The 19,901-nt window shown below is 34.7% G+C and overlaps 1 protein-coding gene across 1 annotated transcript in view; it reads right to left on the bottom strand.

Annotated features, from left to right (window-relative positions):
- The window catches only part of ath (ATP-dependent RNA helicase DHX33), a 186,612-nt gene that overhangs the window by 26,712 nt on the left and 139,999 nt on the right, over positions 1-19,901 (bottom strand). Inside the window, exons 12-16 of the mRNA XM_090375086.1 lie at positions 18,103-18,177; positions 17,361-17,451; positions 8,283-8,351; positions 3,380-3,468; positions 1,497-1,563 (exon numbers count right to left, since the gene is read on the bottom strand). Of these exons, the coding sequence (XP_090231212.1) occupies positions 1,497-1,563; positions 3,380-3,468; positions 8,283-8,351; positions 17,361-17,451; positions 18,103-18,177 (391 nt within the window). The remainder of the gene's footprint in view (positions 1-1,496; positions 1,564-3,379; positions 3,469-8,282; positions 8,352-17,360; positions 17,452-18,102; positions 18,178-19,901) is intronic.

Genomic DNA, 19,901 nt, shown 5'->3' on the forward strand with positions numbered 1-19,901 from the left:
GATTTTGCCTGTCAAAATTACAAGATCACTTTTAATCCATATAGTATACCCACAGTTTATTCTTGTCAATGAATAGACTTCCAACATGTATTGGGATACCTCACCTCTCGGAAGTAATGGTTTAATTCCAGGGATCACATGACAGGAAGATGGAGCAGAATGGAGCAAGAAAGGCTCTACTGAAATGTGTATCCCATCTGAAGATATGAGATAGCAGATTGTCCTACAGTGTATGTCCATTCACTAATTAACAAAAAAAAAGTGGAACACCAAAAACCAACTCTTGAAATTATTGCATATCCTTCCTTGATATGCAATTATCCATCCCAAGCCAACCACTATTAATGAGCTGACTCAAGAGCCAGTTGGCAGAACTTGGTAAGCAAAGGGTCAACAACAATCTGAAAAACACTTTGGTTCACATTTATCATCTATGAACCTAGGGGTCTAGTCTCTACTGTGACGTTCTGATGAATTCTGTATACCAAACAATCCTTACATGCATTGTGGAGATTCTTTGGAAAGGGCCTTATTTGCATGTATACAATAGGAAACAAAAAAACATGGTTTGAGGAGAACAGTAAAGTGAACCCACCATTTAGAACTCAGAGCTCAGATCTGAATCAAACTGAACACCTCTGGAATGTTTTGAAACAAAAACAGAACTAGAACAAGACATCCTAGTTTAAGCAATGAACAAGCTGCAGTCTTATGGCAGAGGTCAAGCAAGATTTCAGTTTCTACATACAAAAAACCTGCAGAAAATGTCTCCTAAAAGGTTACTGTTGACATTATAGTCCATGTGAGTCATATTCATTATTAAAAAAAATTATTTTTTTCTAATTAGATGTTTTTTCATGTGTCTCAATACATGCAGGATGGTGTACATTACTACTAATAATGATAAGAATTCTAGTTGCAGAGCTAGCTTCACTTTATAAAGGCAACAGGAGAAAGGCTGTAAAGAATATCTAAATAAACCATGCTTTTACCTCTGGACTGTATACCACATGCCTTCTAATGATTACTCTTTTGTTTAGGCTTTATGAGGAAAAAAATCAGAGCAGTGTAGGAAATTGGTTAATGTTCTCTAGCTGCCTTTAACATTAAGCAAAAAAAAAAAAAAAAAAGAGGAGAGGTTTATTTCTGAAAAGTATCAAAGGGAAATATTTACATCAATTCAACCCAACCAATAACCACATTTCACAATTAAAAGAAAGTTCTGAATATCTTTATTTTAAGTTTAAGTAAAGATGTTAAGGATTGTAGCTAGATGGCCTCATATGGTTATAGTTCTCCCACACTAAAAAAAAGTTATATTCACCCTCTTAGATTGAATACTGTACAGGACTTCATCAATAATAAATTGATGCCAATAATAATAATAATAATACAATACAATTTTATTAATGTAAGTATAAGTTTCTTGCCGACATGATAAAATAAGTATATAGTAATAAATGTTATCATTGCAAAATACATGCAATAATTCTTACCTTATCTGAAGGAACAAAATACACAGACTCCACGGAGAGCATAGCAATGATTGTAAGAATTTCATCTCTAAATTAAGAAACATATATAAGTACAGCATAAATACATAAGTACAGCATTGGGATAGAACATTTAGGACAGTAGCCTTCCACTTAGCACAGTTTAACACAAAATTTCTGAAAACAACATAAATTTTAATTTGCTAACTGGAGGAATAGGCCTTAGAAATGAATCATGGTAACAGCTGATAGCCAGTAAAATTGCATTATAAAAAATGTCAGAATGATGACTTTCACGAAAGTCCATGTAAAATTTTTCTTTAAAAATCTAATTTTAAATCTTAATCTTTTTTAGCACTAGCAGTATTTAAAAATCCATGAAACAGGGACAAACCCTAACTAGTAATGCATGAGGATTTATCAAAAAATTCCAGAACTGATGTATTTATTAAAGTGCTCAAATGAGGTGGCAACGTTGCAGTCCTATCATACTACCTGCATTCAGTCATCAGTTATACATCCTAGTACATTTGCATGTTAAAGCCTCATCAGAGTCTGAAACTGCTCATTCTAAAGAACAATGTGTATTGTGTTTTGTATTAATTTGGTAAAATGGCTTCAAAAAATTAGCAAACAACATTCAGCAACGAATGCATTAATCCCATATAGTAACAATCTGAAGGTTTGCAAAATTTAAAAACAGCTGTACATCAGTTGAAGAAAATTAACAATGCAACAATCCATCAACATCTAGGAATAATATAATAATCAACCGCATGTGAGATTTGGTCAAGTACAGAGCAAAGTAGAGAAAAACTTGCAAGTTAGGATTAAATCTGAAAGTGTTTGCAATTCTGCCTAGACACAATAGGAAAGAATGATGAGAGCTTTGTCAATCAATTTGGCCTTGTTCATGGAATAGAATTTCCCTAGCATAGTCTGTGCTTATTAACAGCAGAGACTGTTTTTACAGGGGTAGGATACACTTAAATGGGAGGAGTGCAACAATATCAATACATTAATATTGTGGAATCAAAGAGATGTAAGGTCTTTGATGGTGGACATCATGGCTTATTAGTGCAAGTTCAAATTTTATGAAATCAATTCCCCAATACTAACTTGGTTCTCTCAAATAATGTTAACTTCATATGGGATGAAGTGCAGTAAATTGGGAATATATTGTTTTATCACTATAAATTTAAGTGATTTTTGTACATATGGGTTTTACACACTGTTCTCATAACTTTTTGACTACCCCTTGTAATATCAATAGCTTTATTTTTGCTGAATAAAGGAAATTACAGTTCACACATTAATTATGTAATGAAACTTATACAAGGTGAATAATACAAAATTTATTTAAGTGACATTTCAAGACCCTTGCCAGATCAATGAACTAATAAAGTAAAATAGAGTAAAATTGGTCAATTAATTTACAAACAAGACAGTGCTGAAGCTTCTTAAAGATTATAAAAGTTTAATGTTATAATTAGTACAAATAATGAAATATGGTTAAATAATAATAACTGATTAATCTTAAATACCTGATAATAACTCCTCATTCTACGAATTAAGACTGCTACATAAGGATTCAAAATACTAGTTAGGTTTTTATACGTTATGCCAAGGATTAAGGTTAAATGGCAACATTCTACTTATTGACCAATGGGAGGAGCCCAAGCTTATGAAGCTTCAATAGCACTGAATTAAATTAAATGTTAATCTTAATCTTTTTATGATTAGGTCATAAGCACTTAATATGTCAACTCTGAATTATTCACATGGTATAAGAGTGTTTGATTACATAATTAATCTATGGATAATTACCACATATCATCCTTTCCAAATTACATTAAAATAAAGTCCTTAAAGAAATGAATACTTACACACATCCAAGATCCTTTGAAGTTAAAATAATTTTAGAAAATCTAGGATCAAGAGGAAACTTAGACATCTTCTTTCCCAATTCAGTTAGCTGAAAATATATAAATTATTATTATGTCAATTCTTTATTTGTCCATTTGTATAATAAGTGAATCAATGTTCAAGATAATAAGATTACAGGTTATATCATTTTCACTTATTTCATGTAATAAACAGGTGAAAGTATAAAAAGAAATAACTCTTTCAATCTCTTATAGCAATTCAATATGTTATTCTAAAGTCCCATTAGCCAGTTTATGTGTATTGAAATATACAGTAAATATTACAATGTACAGCTAAACTTCTGAAATATAGAAATCTTAACCATGCCAGATTTCAGGTAGTCATATTAAGAGAATATCAGTCATTCAAATAAATAAAACTCTATTTCTTTACTGCAAATGATTGTACTACATACAATCATTTGCATCCATATGCATGCAATATGCCTACACAAATGTCAATGTCTGCAAAGAATTTAAACAGCTTCACAGAGTTCTTCTTCACAATCCATAACTGATAAAGCAACATGATATTTTGGATCAACATGACGTTGATCCAAACTAGGTGCTGTTGCCACAGTGACTATCACCATTGCCAGTAAAGAGAATGCACATAAATAGGTGCATAACCCAAAGATTATTATTATAAGAGTTTAAGCAATGTCTTTTTCTCTCCAGCTGAAAATCTGTTGAGAATAAATTTTTAGGCTGAATTTTGATTTAGCCTAAAAATTTATGAATTTAGCTGTGATTCTAATTGTTGGGTTGGGTCATTTTGATTAGTATCAAGATAAATGAGGCTATGGAAATTGTGTGTTCTAAGATCAATTTATCTGTTTACAAAATGAAGAAACTTATGGATAAGCATTCAATTTCTTATCCTGCAATTAAGTTGTGATACCAGGTAACCCTATATGCCTTCCTGAGACCAGCTAACTTTCCTAGCTTATATTATCATTCCAAATGAGATACTGCTGGCTCCAGTTCAATGGACTCTTCTTTGCACTGGGGTTACACTGTTTTGGATAACAGTCAAGACAGTTAAGGTCATTAGTTATTTCAGGATTCCTCCATAACTTGGGATAGTTATTTTAGTCAGTTTATCACAGTCCTTAATTCTTTTAAAGACCTTTAAAACTATTTTACACAAACACAAAAAAAAAACTAACGCCTTACATTTCCCTTCATAGTCATACTATCTTAAAATGGAATTTATAGTATTTTAATGCTTTATTATACAGTTATTACTTTTAATAATGAAGTAAAAATATAAAAACTAGTTACTAGTATAAATTAAATGAAATACAAATATTCTATTGCAACCATCACCAACTGCCAGTTTTAAATTTTTATCAACAATCGACTTCCATACAAATTCTTCAAGTGTATTTTTTACTCATTCTTCCATCATCAACCTTGTAATCCAGTGCTCCAAGTGTCCATTGTCTACTACTGAATACATCTATTGTTTGGATGAAATATCTGCCTGTGGTTTTACATGTGTCTTTAAACTCCTACAATGGTAAGTCTCATCCCTTCTCTAATTGTGCATTAATCCATTAACCTTTCTAGGATTTATCATTCATGAAAATTATAATAAATTATATAATTTCAGTTTCTTCCATCTTTTCTTTCTGTGCTATGTGGTAAATTTTATTGGCAGTGCACTCCCTTTCTTTTTCTTCAGCATTCTTGTCAATAACCTTATTTCTCTTCTTATCCAAACTTTCCTCATATCGGCTACTTGCCCCTTTAACACTCTGGATCACGTCATTTGTTATTCCAATGTTTTATACACTCTCATGCAATTGTAACAGCATCATAAACTCGATAAATCTAACAAGGACTTCTTTTAGGTTTTCTGCCAGTATGTTAGAAAAGCCACTTTCATTATATGTATTATCTGGGAGAAAGTTCGCTGAAACTAATCTTGTTTTTAAATAAAGGAATCCAGTCCTCATTTTTAATTAAAAGTTCTCAAGTTTTTCTCCGAGTTCCTTGTCAGGTCAGTCTTTATATTATTCAAGAGTACCTCGGAGTGAATAGCCTTTTCTGCAAAAAGAGCTTTAATTCCTTATTTTATTATTATTTTTTCCCTGCTCAAGTTCCTGGTCTAATACACAAAACAGTTAGCTATATATTGAATAATCTGGTATGGTACCAAGCAGGTGGAAGTTCTACCAAATTATACTTCAGAGGACAGTGTACAACCAACTTGTCTGCGTGCATACACATGTGTTAACTGTAAAAATTCTAACCTTTACTAATCTTTACTTTTTTATTACCCATTACTTTTTCAATAGTTAAGAGGACACCAAAATGTCTTTGCCAATATCTGAAAAAGTAACCAAGAGCCTGGGAATGCTTTATCTATGACTATTACAAAAACAGATACAGTCAGTCCTCGTATAACACAATAGTTGTGTTCCTAGAAGCCCTCATGCAATATAAATAACAGGCCTTATGGGAAAAATAGGGTTAGGCGCCAACCACTAAAGATTTGAACACATGTATAACGATAACATTACCAAACACAATAATCATAATAAAATACTTATACAATTATTACATAATAAAATATTTCTAATGCTTTTGCTGTATGCAAACCTGTTCCTGATTTCTTCTTTGTTTGATCATCTATCCAAACAGATATCCCATCTCTTCCAATTCTTTGTCTTGATCTAATGGATTTTGTTACACTTGGAGTTTGTTCGTGCTATAAAAGTTACTTTTATTTTCTTTCATTCTTTATAATTGTTCTCAGCGTTGCCTCAATTAGGCCTGTAGCATACACAATATCACGTTCTTTCATTCTGCTCAAAGCATTTCACAATTTTGCATTTTTTAAAAATATTTTAAAAAATGCAAACTGCATGTTCTCTCTGAACATGCAGTATCTTCACCAGCACGCTTCCTTTTTGCACTTTTTTCAAGTATTTTACTCATTTTTAGGGAATAAAGCAATTACAGCATAAAAAAAACCAAAAATGAGGAGGCACACTTGATATGCACAAACAAAGCAACGTGCATGTAGCAACTGAGTAAACAGCACAGTAAGTGTTGCATTCAGCTGGAGTTATTCTGCCGCATTCAACTGCAATTTCTTGTAAACACAAAGCCGAATGGTGCATAAGTGAATCCAGTTCATGTTATTTGCAACGTCTTACCCCTATTTATAAATCGTGAATGATCAAATTCGTGTAGTGTAAACACATGTTATACGAGGAGTGACTATACATAATTAAGATTTGCCCCAAAACTTTAATAATTTAAAAATCCCCTCAGTTTTCCAAGTATGTGGGAACCCTGCATTAGCAGTGGAATTAAAGTGCAGAGAGTGGGCCACTTCATGTAAGGAAAGGAATCTCTTTTCTCAACTTATCCTATAAACAATCATAGCAAGTTCCAATCGAGGTCACTACACAGTCTTTTGGTGTTAGTTATGGGAGTTATGCTGTAATAAAATGATTCGCACCTACTACATTTTCGGACTGAAGCAAAATCAATGGTAATCTTCGATGTTATTCTGCAAAATTTTCTTACGAAAATGACACCACTTTCTAAATGACGCTAATCCAGTAACTAATGTTGATTTGGTAGAGTAAATAGTGGGGATGAGAATAAAACGTTACATCGTTCATACTAAGAGACGGAAATGACATCCCTTCCCAAATGACACTAACTCGGTCACTAATGTTGATTTGGGAGAGTAAGTAGCAGGTAGTAATATTATGCAAGAATAAAAGCTTTTGTCCGCTTAACCCAGGCCGATCCAAGCTCGAATTTGTTTTTCAAATTCATTACCCGTACCTGACCCCGCTCGAACCGATTTTTTACCTCAACCCGAACATCGTTTGGGTTACCCGGCCGAAGGGCCAGGTAAGACTGAAGCCCGAGGGCCATCTATATAGTAGTATATGATTAGTAGTTATAGTAGTATATAGTTAACTACGAATAGGAGTATATAGTTTTTACTACTAACATTAACTAACAGCAAATAGGAGTATTCGCAGGATCGTTAACAGGAATATTAGTCATCAAACCTTTATTACTATTAACAATTCTTTCAGGGTTGGACTTACTCCAAAGTTGGAGTAAGAAGTCGAAGAACTTCGTTGCTGCTGCTGTGACATTGTCATCCATAAATTGGCCATCATCACCTTCAGGAAAAAAATTCGACCTTCTGCAAGTACCATCTACTGGTAAGTAGCAGGCTCATGTCTGCTACTTACTTTTCCGAATCAACATTGGTGACTGCATTAGCATCATTTAGGAAGTGAAGTAATTTGCTTTATTTCCATTTCACATTTTCGTCAAAGATGTTTTCACATAAAGTATCTTTCGTGCATACACACGCACCTTTTTTTTTTCTTGCTTACCAATTACAGTTAATATTTTGTCATCTTGGTTAGATAAAGAAGCTTCATAATGCATTGAATGTGATGCTCATAATGCACCAGTTCAGAAGTTAGTAGTAAATGGACTGTGTGTATTTGGTCTGTATGATGTGCATATTCAGGAACTGATTTTGTGAACTTGAAAAAAAAAATTGGAATTTGCAGGAGGACCCCTCTGCTTCAGTTCTTATAAAATACAAAAGAAAACCATCTAAGTAGTATGTTTAATGATTTTATTCAATGGTATTATCAGAAATATTTGCATAAGAAAGGTGAAAGAATGGGGTCCAAAGCTGAGAGGGAGAATTATCAATTATCAATAAAATTTGATATGTTGCTAAACCAGCACATTGTATGCTCAACATATTCGCCATTATTATCCATAACCTGCATCCCTCTGTCTTTATATAAAAGCATTTAGTTCAATTAATATTCAAAATATGAATCTAATACAAACAAAACATTACCTTATACTTATTTGTTTCCTCTTCAATAGCTCCAAGGATTTTAAGCTGTCGCAGTGCACTAGTGAGGACCTATATTAAGTATCCATACACATATATATAGGCAAATAACACCTTTTTATAAGAAATTCAATAGACTTTTGTATTTGTTCTGTAATATATTAATAAGATAAATAAACAATTTGTTCTTATATTTCTCTATCCAAGTAGTGGTTAATGTTTAGCAATTACTATAAATTATTAGAATAAAGATAAGAGATTAAATAGGAAATTTATTTTATTTTATTTAATCTCAACTCTAAGATAATCTATCACAAAAATAAAACCTTTGTCAAATATTTTAATTCTATCCTTCACACGATAATAAATTCATTTTGTGAAATGAATTTTCTAACTCAACTTTAATGGGATTCCTTTCAGCCATTCTAGTGGACAAACACTGTGCAGAAATGAAGAAGAAATGGCATAAGTATATACAGAAAATCCCAGACTTATGTAATACTTGACTTACGGAAATTCGACTTTAAGTAATTTTTTCTTGCCGCCTCATGCAAACTTAAAAAAATCGTGGAAACGTATTTTGCATCCCATAGGAATAAATGGAGGTATCATGAAAATATCGTAATGTGAACCTAATAACACATTGTGTTTTTTTTTTTTTTTTGTAATTCATTCCAAGTCCTTGGAAGTTGAAAATTTCACTATATTACTAAGCTATTTATCTCTCTCTCTAACAGGTCATATTTATAATGAAAATTGCACTACCCTTTTATCGTTATCATATGTTCCCTTTATAGGAATCAATTTTGAATGCCTTTGTGATATTTTTCCAAAGCATGTTTCTGGAGGTCACTACCATAAACAACAAAAACAATTTTGCACTTTTCAGTTTATTGGACTTTTCTGTTAGTGCATCTAATTATAAACGGGTAGTAAACTCGATCCTATTGCATTTGCGATAATACCGATAACTGGAATTCTGTGGATTTTTACGTTATGCTATTATAGTGAAATGTGTTCCCCTTCACTGAAATCTTCAATCATATAAAAAACAAATTTTCAGAAACTTCTCTTCATTCCTATGTATTTGTATTACAATAGTGAAGGAAAAGTGACCAATGAAAAGTGCAAATGGTGGTAGTGCCAGGAAAGGAAACAATATTGATTTAGAAATGAAAATGATTAAGAAGTACAAAGCAGGACAAAGTTTGTAGGCGCCTCCGTAGCCAGGTGGGAAGGAGCAGCAGTGCGTAGCACACACTTCTTGATTAGACCGGGGTTCGAGCCCATCACCACCAAATACGGAGGATGCGGAAAGGTCAGGGAATGACCACCGCATATCCCGGAGCAATATGGCCTTAGTTGCTAATGCTCCTAAAAACCAAATAACATGACAAAGTTTGTCATCTATTGCACGGAATTAGGTCTCACTGCTTCAACAGTGGATACTATTTTAAAGGACAGCGCATGTATAAAAGAACATGTCAAAGGATCAATGCACTTAAGATCAACAGTGATCACAAAACAGTGTTCAGGTGCTATATCAAAGATGGAACAGCTGTTAATAATATGGATGGAAAATCAGATTCAGAAGCGAGTGCCCTTGGGTCTAATGACCATTCAAGCAAAAGCAACAAATATTTATAAAGATATTAAGGATAAGTACGGCAAGCCTCAACCCAAGTTCGTGGCAAGCACCGGGTGGTTTAATAGGTTCAAGCATCACGCTGGTTTCCACAATGTTAAAGTATGCGGTGAAGTCACCAGTGCTGGTTCTGCAGCTGCAGAGAAATTTTGTGGTGTTAGAAAAAATTATCGATAAAGGCTATTCAACGCAGCAAATTTTTAACATTGCCGAGACTGCTCTGTATTGGAAAAAAATGCCAGATCGAACATACGTTGCCAAAGAGGAAAATACAATGCCAGGTTTCAAGGTGTCAAAAGATAGGGCCACGCTCTTGCTTGGGGCTAATGCAGTGGGAGATTACACATTAAAACCACTGCTTGTGTACCATTCTGAAAATCCTCATGCATTTAAGGGCCTCAATAAATCCACCCTACCCGTGCATTTTTGATCGAACCAGAGAGAATGGATAACAATATCTCTGAGGATTGGCTTAAATGCTGCTTCATTCCCGAGGTTGAAAAATATTGTAAAGACAACGACATTACTTTCAAGATTTTGCTTCTATTAGATAATGCTCCTGGACATCCTACGCCTCTAGATGATTTCAATTCGAACGTGAAAATCATATTTCTACTGCCAAACACGACTGCACTCAACCAACCTATGACTCAGGGTGTATTTTGAATTTAAAAGCATACTATTTACACACAACATTTGCTCAGTCACTGTCTGCAGTAGACAATGAGAAAATTTTATGTTAAGAGACTGGAAATATTACAATATTTACCACGCCATCTTAAACATTAATAAAGCCTGGGTGGAAATTACTAAAAGTTGTTTAAATGGCACCTTTGAAGAAAATGTGCCCACGGCACGTAAAAGGCTTCGAAGGACTTGAAAAAGACAAGTCATATGAATAGGTTACAGATAAGATTGTAGAGGTTGCAGAGCTACTTCAGTTGGAGGTTGATACCAAAGACGGGGAGGAGTTAATAGAGAAAGAAGAGATGTTATGTTATGTGTTATGTTATTTGGTTTTTAGGAGCATTAGCAACTAAGGCCATATTGCTCCGGGGATATGCGGTGGTCATTGCCTGACCTTTTCGCATCCTCCGTATTTGGTGGTCATGGGCTCGAACCTTGGTCTAATCAAGAAGAGTGTGCTATGCACTGCTGCTCCTGCCCACCTGGCTATGGAGGCGCCGAGGAGGAGGAAGAAGAAGGAATTATCTAACGAACTTATTGACTTGCAGACAGCTATAGTGAAAGAAGAAAATGCTGATGAAGCTCAAGATGAACCAAATGAGGAGCCGAGACGCTTCATTACTAGAGAGATGGCAATGGCGAGGTATGAGAAGATGGATCCTGACAGCGAATGATTCTTAAAAGTTAGCAGAGGAGCGAACGATATGCTTGCTTGCTACAAAGAAATCTACGATGAAAAGAAAAAAGCCACCGTCCAGTCATCCATTAATATGTTCTTTCGTAAGGTTGAGCGGCCGACCCCTTCTAAATCTCCACAGCCCTCAACCTCCGCAGTGGCGTACTTATCAGCTGAAGACGTTGATTCTGGAAATGGTGCTAGAGAGGTACAACTTACTGATGTTATACCTGTCTCCTCTCTTTTTTTTGTAATTTTATAATTTTGAAATTTTTTTAAATTACACGCTTTTGTAATTTTTCCTGCGCATGAAATAAATCCAATAAATAATTCTATTTACATGTTCGTCGAACATTTCTTTTTTGATTCAATCAATTCAGCGAGCACAGTGGCGAGTGCTGCATGCAAGCATGGGGGAAATTCTAACTTACGTAGCGTTCCACGGAACGCAACTCTTATGTAAGTCGGGGAGCTCCTGTAATGAAAATAAAAACTTTCTTTTTCATTCTCCTTACTGATAAAACCTGCTCAAAAGTCAATGTCAGTCAGTGATACTAAACAGTCAAACAATTATTTATACAAAATATCTGTATAAATAATTGTGTTCAAAAAAATTATATGAACAAAAATATCACCAAAAAAAATTTTTTTTTTCTATTTAAAAAAAGGGGAGGGCAGTTACTCTTTACAATACTTTTGGGAAAGAAAATGAAGTTCTAGCCAGAAAATAACTTCAGAGTTTACATATATGAGGAGAGGTTGAAACGTTTCTAGCCTCTCAAAGAAGGAATGCTGGAAAGTTGTAAAAATCCATTTATTTTTAACATAGTCCCCCTCCCTTTAAGTCAACACACTTTCTGGCAAGATCTACTAGCTTCCGTAACCTGCTCAAACAAAATTCAGAAGATTCTGAGTAAAACCAGTTGTTGATTGCATCCATCACAGTATTGTCACTGCCAAATTTCCATCCTTTTATGTCCTTTTTTGAGTTTTGGAAATAGAAAAGTCCAATGAAGCTAAATCCTGTGAGTAGGGTTTGTTATTTGGTTTTTAGAAGCATTAGCAACTAAGGCCATATTGCTCCGGGATATGCGGTGGTCATTCCCTGACCTTACTGCATTCTCCGTATTTGGTGGTGCTGACGGGCTCGAACCCCAGTCTAACCAAGAAACGTGTGCTACGCACTGCTGCTCCTTCCCACCTGGTTACGGAGGTGCCATTGGCTCAAATCCAAAGTCAATGCACTTAAGATCAACAGTGATCAACAGCGTTCAGGTGCTATATCGAAGATTGAACAGCTGTTAATAATATGGATGGAAAATCAGATACAGAAGAGAGTGCCCCTGGGTCTAATGACCATTCAAGCAAAAGCAACAAGTATTTATAAAGATATTAAGGATAAGTACAGCAAGCCTCAACCCAAGTTCAACCCATTGTCTTGGTTCGAGATGACTTCTTTTACCAATTTTCCCACACTTCTTGAGCTTCACATCCTCTTGAAAACATCTCAGTAGATTGCTGCACAATTACATGACAACACCTCACTCTTTCTCACTCTGATCTGCATTTAGTGCTTAAGGGATTAAGAAGGAACCTTCATTCCTAAAACATTTCACCCACAATATTGTGAGCTCACTCATGGGCAGTGTTGAACCTCGTGTCAATGTGCTTCAATGTTATTCTGCAACCTTGCATGATCAGGTCACAAATGGCATCCACATTTGCAGGTGTCAACACAGTAACAGGCCTCCCACTGAAGGGTGCATTTTCAACACTGTCTCATCCACGCTTAAATTCTGCAATCGAGTTTTTGACAGTGTTGTATGAAGGATAAGATTCCCCTAATGTTTGCTACATATTTTCATGAATTTCTTTTGGTGACATTCCCTTCAAATGAAGGTATTCAATGACTACACTGTGCTTGATCCTTTCAACAGTTGCCAACTTCATTCACCCTCCACACCTCAACACACTCTGCAAAGGAGAAAAATATGATTACAAACCTATAATTTCCTTCCTGTGGGAACACCAGAAGTCACAGCACAGATTGGCAATATTGTCTATGTAAACCTTCATGATCTATATTGTGTTAAAAACTTTTAAAACTCCCCTCATGCTAATTTATATAAAACAATAATTACAAAAATAACACTGACTACTCCACTTTACACTCATTATGCTGCAGTGTTTTAGTAGTTGGAAGAATTCCAAGAGGATGCACTCATCTGATTTATCGCAACTAGGGCACCACAAGGAACAATGTATTGTTTTTCGCCATAATTTTGTCATAATTTCAAAATTGCTTTTAAACTATGATAAAATATGCACTCTGAGTTCAATGCATAAAGGACAGAATTGATAAATAAGCTTATTATGAGTTGTTGCACTGTTATGCACCGAGAAAATAAACCGTTTGGATAAAACTAGGAAATTTCTGGATAATCATAAATTATTAATTAACACTATAAGCACAATAACTGATGCAAAATAAGTATGATGCATATATTACAGGTCTGGAAAGCCTCATTTTAGGAAGAATATGTTGAGTTGCTAGAACGAGTACAGAGAAGGGCAACAAGACTGGTGAAGGGAACAAAGGAATGCTCTTATGAAGAAAGGCTTAAGTTCTGCAAATTCCAGCTTCTGGAGACTAGGCACCTGGGAGGCAATCTGATTGAGGTTTATAAGGCCTTGAACGGATTGAGCAGGCATAATGCTGATGGGGTTCTTCCTCTTGCTCAGATTACAAACCTGAGGGGGCATAGATTCAAACTGAGGAAAGACAGTTGTAGAATAGATGTGCAGAAATCTGCCTTTAGCCAGCGGGTGGTCAATTGCTGGAACAAACTTCCATCTGTTGTTGTGAAAATTGATAGCTTAAATAAATTCAAGGCAGAACTAGACAAACATTTGGAATGAATGGATCAGTGAAATGGGAAGGGTTTTTTTTGACTTGCTTTCTTGCATCATGTGCCTCTACTAATGCTAATGCTAATTTATGTAAATTAATAACATTAACATAACTAATGCATGCTATTTTCGGTGATATTTCTATCACTAATGAATGAGATACCTGCATTTATGGCCTACGCCAACAATATCGTATTCTATCTATCAAGCCCTGCTAACACCTCACCAGACCCAGCAAAGGATTTATCAAATTCTGTTACCTTCAACAAATATCTGTCCTGTGAATACGCCGCTTTTTTTGGCTAAAACTAAACCCGGAAAAATCAAAGTATATCATCTCACTGAGAGCACAAGCAGCTCTCAATCCAGAAGTCTCTTTGGAGCTCTCAATCCAGAAGTCTCTTTGGAGCCCTCAATTGCAGGCCATCTTCTCACCACTGCTCATTCAGTTAAATTCTTAGGGGTGATAATGGATATAAATCTTGACTTATAAGGATCAAACCCAACAACTGCACTCAAAAGTGCTACGGGCCTTCTGGGGCATGAAACTCGACCTCTGCAGATTGCATAATAAAGAAACAGTCAGGAAATTTCTTTTCTACTACTTCAGCTCAATCATCGGTTACAGTATTGAAGTCTGGTCTGCAGCTCCTTTGTCCAGCCTGAAGACACTTTTGGGGCCTAGAATTCTGGGTCCTGAAGTGGGTAAACAATTGGGCTTACCTTCCCTATATGACATCAAGATCACAGCTCTGTAAAAATCTAAGCTACACCCCAGACCACAGTTGGAATATGCACAGAAGCTCACAATGGCACTCAATTTGTGCTCCACAGTTCATGACTTCATCAACATCTGGGAATTTGTGGGCTGGAAAATTCCTGGTAGAGCTCTCAGAAACCCTGTAGTGCTTTGTTCAAACCTGCAGAAGCTTTCGACCTTCAAGCGGCACCTTCCCAACAGCATCATCAATGCACTGAGCTCCACTGATATTGATTTTGATCTGTGATCCAGTGATTCGACCTACAGAGGAAAAAAGAGAAAATCCATATTCACATGCTGTCAGCATTCCTCCAACTGTCATTAGAACTAATACTGACTCCAAGTGAAAGGTGTCCAAGACTGGCTCAATCTGGTTGGTCAGGTTTTACCTAGATCATACTCCACGGTACAGCTCTATATCATCAATATCTCAGAAGAACCAGTTGAAATGCAATTATCTGTAACTCAAAGCTGTTTAGGTTAATTTTATGTGGGAAAAAGTGATGAATTCACTGTTTTCTATGTATTCTATGGACTTTCTACGTATTATATGGATATTATGTAAGTAAATATAATGTCTCCAATTAGAGTGTTAGATTCCTCTGGATGCCTGTAATAGGAATCTTATCCTTGTAAAATTTTGTGAATAAAGAATTTTATTATTATTATTTGTTGGCATGAAATACTACTGCCTGGCTTTAACCTATCTGCAATGCCTGGCTACAACCCTCACAAAACTGAATGAAATGTTTTGATAATTTTGCATGCAAGTGTATTTATAAATTAGTGAATATGCATTTCTCAAACATATACCAAGCTTATCTCTTTATCACTAAACACTGCTTTTGTGAGTGTGCCTAATATTCAGCATTAATTGATTATGCCTTGTAGCACTTCACAAGTGCTATATGACCAACCAAGTCAATGATCTCTAATATCCTGTAACAATGCTCACCATTCCCAAGTTCAATGCCAAACATTTCTACTGCATAAAGTAAATGCATACATTCTCAACCCTCACTGTGGAAGGATTGTAAGCAAAACCCTACTATTTTTAATTCAACCCCACAAAGTGTATAAGCTATTCTGAGGTTGCTGATCCCCAAGTGTAAGCCTTTGCATTTTGCTGCATTAAAATATAGCTGCCCCTTTTCTGACAGTCCTTGAAGTCTATCCAAGTTGTTCTGAAGAAATGCTGCTGGCTGTAATCATTAAATACTCTACCAATCTTGACATCATCTGCAAATTCACCGATCCTTGGGTAAAGTATGGATACTTCTTATGTGTGCTAAAACCAAGAGTAACCATTAATCACAACCCTCTGCCTCCTATCCTACAATCCATCCAAAGTTTTTATTTTTTATTTTTTTTTGACTGTGATCCCAATGGATTCCAGCTAATAAGTAACCTCACAGGCAGGACTGAGTCAAATGTTTGCCAAAATCTAAGCAAACTATGTTGAAATTAGTATTACTATTAATAGTGGCATATGACAAATGATGCAAGAAAGCAAACTTATACAGCATCAGTCAAAGAAACAAAAAAAACAAAAAAACTACCTCCTCCAATAGTTTGTCTAGTTCTTCCTTGAATTTATTCAAACTATCCACTTCCACAACAACAGATGAAAGCTTGTTCCAGCAATCAACCACTGCTGGTTGAAGGAAAACTTCCAGACATCTATTCTGCAACCATACCATCCTTCCTCAATTTGAATTTGTCACTCTATTTGCATAGTCTGAGCAAGCGGAAGAATCCCTTCAGCAATGGGCTTGCTCAATCCATTCAAAGCCTTAAACATCCTAACTGGATCATCTCTCAGGTGCCTAGTCTCCATACACTACAATTTGCAGAACTGAAACTTTTCTTGATAAAAGCACTCCATTTGTTCCTCTCACCAGTCTCTCTGGGTTTCTGAGAAAACTCAGTATTCACTGTAATATTTTTTTATTCTGAAGGTCACATAGAATTCTAGAGGTCACAAACAATTTGTAATTTTCAGTTTATTGGGCTTTTTGTTTGTACAATCTGTTATAAACAGGTAGTAAACTCAATTTTTTGCTTATTATAATCAAAATTCAATTTGCAAACGTGATCACTATAACCGGAGCTTACTGTACTACCGTTAATAAAAAAGAAGAAAGATCAGCCTTTCAAATTATTCCGGATAACTAACGTTCTACTGTACATAAGTTTTTATGAATCCAATGGATTCATAAAAGGGGAAATGCAAACAAACTTGTAAAAATTTTGTTTAAATATAAAGGAAAGTAAAATATTATTAATAATGTTATTTAGGATTAACTTTAATAACCTTGTTATTAAAGTTAATTAACAGCATGGATGTTTTTTAATAACAAAAAACCCTTGCTGTTTTTAAAAATTATTTATACTGTTACTTACCTCAACAGATGGCTTGTCCATAAAATCGAAATTAATTACATCCTGTATACCAATAGCTAACAGCTGAAGAATCATACTAGCTAAATTGCACCTACAAAATAGTAAAATTTAATTTAAACTACCATCTTTTGAACTACTATGTCTTATAATAAATAATAGCAATAATAGGAAAATTAAAAAAGTTTATGAAAAAGAAAGTAACTTTTTAAAATGGGGAAGCATATATAAAACTTTTATCAGTTCTATAGAAAAGTTAGTGACAAGTTCACGTGTCATTAACTTCATAGGTGAAATTGTGCAAGCACAAATTTGCAACTGGGTTAGTGGGCACCTGGTACATGTGTAGAAAATGAAAATTATTGGTTCGAGCACTGTATCTGCTGGAAAAGTAGTCTGTCTCTGTTACATTTCTGTTGTATTAACTGTATATACATTCTGAAAATTCATTCTTCCATTATATATGGAGGGAAGAGGAGGAAGTCTCCTGATTTATGAACCACATTTGAGCAATGCATGGCATTCCTAATTTGAGAGATTACTGTATTTAAAATATATAATTCAAATAACCTTAAACTAAGGTTTCATAAACAAGAGTAGGGGAAAAAATTCCATTTATAGCAGACTGTTTGCTACTTTACTCAAATAAGTGGGTTTTTTGATAGCCACAAGATTTACACGCTTTGGAGACAACTTATAATTTCAACAAAATCAAAAAGGATGGTACATATGAAGAACAACTTGCCTTTGTATTTCAGGGATACTTTGCTCTTTTAAATCATCATACTGTTTCTCGGTATAAAGACGGTAACAAAATCCACTGAAAAGATAAATAAGGTATACTGTAATATGTGTGCAGGCAAGATGGCAAACACTATAATTAATTCTAATAAGCTTGCTCATACTGACAATATTTCTTACAACAATGTACATAGAAGTTTCCTGTTCTTATAACCCCTTTACCTATGAATTTATTTATTCCATCATGTGTAATAGATATTTGGAATTAACATTTTCTAGAGCACAATATCTACTAAGCAATTTTGGCACTTCATATAACACACAATTACTTATATTTAGGGTATTAAAAGCCTTGTGTGAAAACCCGTTTTTCAAAAATGCACATGAAAATAACATATGGTAATTTATTCTTGACCAACAGTCATATAAAACATTGATCACTGGACAACTTAAAGAGAAAAATACCTGAAATATCTATTTGGAAATGTTTTCAATTTACATAACCTCATGTTCACTATAATTATTAGAAATTTTTAAATTTTTACATTTATTGGAAATTCTAACTAATTTACAGAGTCTATTACAGCTTCTTGTTCATACAACTGTTAAATTTATATTATATACAAACAAAAAAAAATTAAAAATTATGAGCTGAGCTGCAAGAGAGTTATTTAGTTAGTTAATTGGTTTTTAGGAGCATTAGCAACTAAGGCCATATTGCTCTGGGATATGTGGTGGTCATTCCCTGACCTTTCTGTATTCTCCGTATTTGGTGATGATGGGCTCGAACCCCGGTTGAATCAAGAAGCATGTGCTACGCACTGCTGCTCCTTCCCACCTGGCTATGGAGGCACCATCTGCAAGAGAGTAGAGAGTCTACTGAAAGTGATCCACAATTTGGATGGCCCTCACCGTCAACAAATAATGAAATTGTGTCTCAAGGGTGAAATTTGGTTGAAGTGACTGAAGAGTAGCTTTTTTCATGAAATTGGCAAAGAAACTTATTCTCAGTTGGATCACATCATTCCATTTTATAATTACAGTAGACTCTCGATTTTCCGGGATAGACGGTAAAAAAACAAATCCCTGATAATCGATTTCCCGGTTAATCCAAAAATACAGAAGTTCCCGATATACGTAAGAGATATGTTCCAGGACTTCTTACTTCGTCGAGTTTTACGTAACCCGGGAATGACTAGTAACATATTGCTACTATATTATTATTGACAAATCTGAATTCCGCGCAATACTTGTTATTAGTTTCTTATTAGTTTAATTTTCTTATTAGTTTAATTTTCTGATCCAAATCGATCACTTTCCTTTTGTTGATAGATTTACTAGTAGCGCTGTCGCTTATTCTCTTAGTCGGCACCATGATAACAAGTCAAAATGAAATTTTCTGTAAAGAACTTCACAAGGTTTAGGTGAAAACTCACTATTATCATCCCATGAGAGCTCACATTTTGCTAAAGCACATTTCTGGAGGTCACTACCATAAAACAAAAAAAAAAAACAATTTGCACTTTCTGTGTTATTGGACTTTTCTGTTCGTGCATCTAATTATAAATGGGTAGTAAACTCAATCTTATAGTATTTGCGATAATACCGATAGCTGGAATTCTGTGTGTTTTTATGTTATTATGGTGAAATGTGTTGCCCCTTCACAGAAATCTTCAGTCATAAAAAAAAAAAAAAAAAACCATAAATAAATTGTTAGAATCTTCTCTTCTTTCCTATTTTTTTGCTTGTTACTCCGTGTCTCACTTGTGCAATTTGTGCGTGCAGTGATCGTCGTTATTGATT

Source organism: Mastigoproctus giganteus, chromosome 6 (genome assembly GCF_048544385.1).
Source record: "Mastigoproctus giganteus isolate SK-2022 chromosome 6, ASM4854438v1, whole genome shotgun sequence".
NCBI lineage: Eukaryota > Metazoa > Arthropoda > Arachnida > Uropygi > Thelyphonidae > Mastigoproctus > Mastigoproctus giganteus.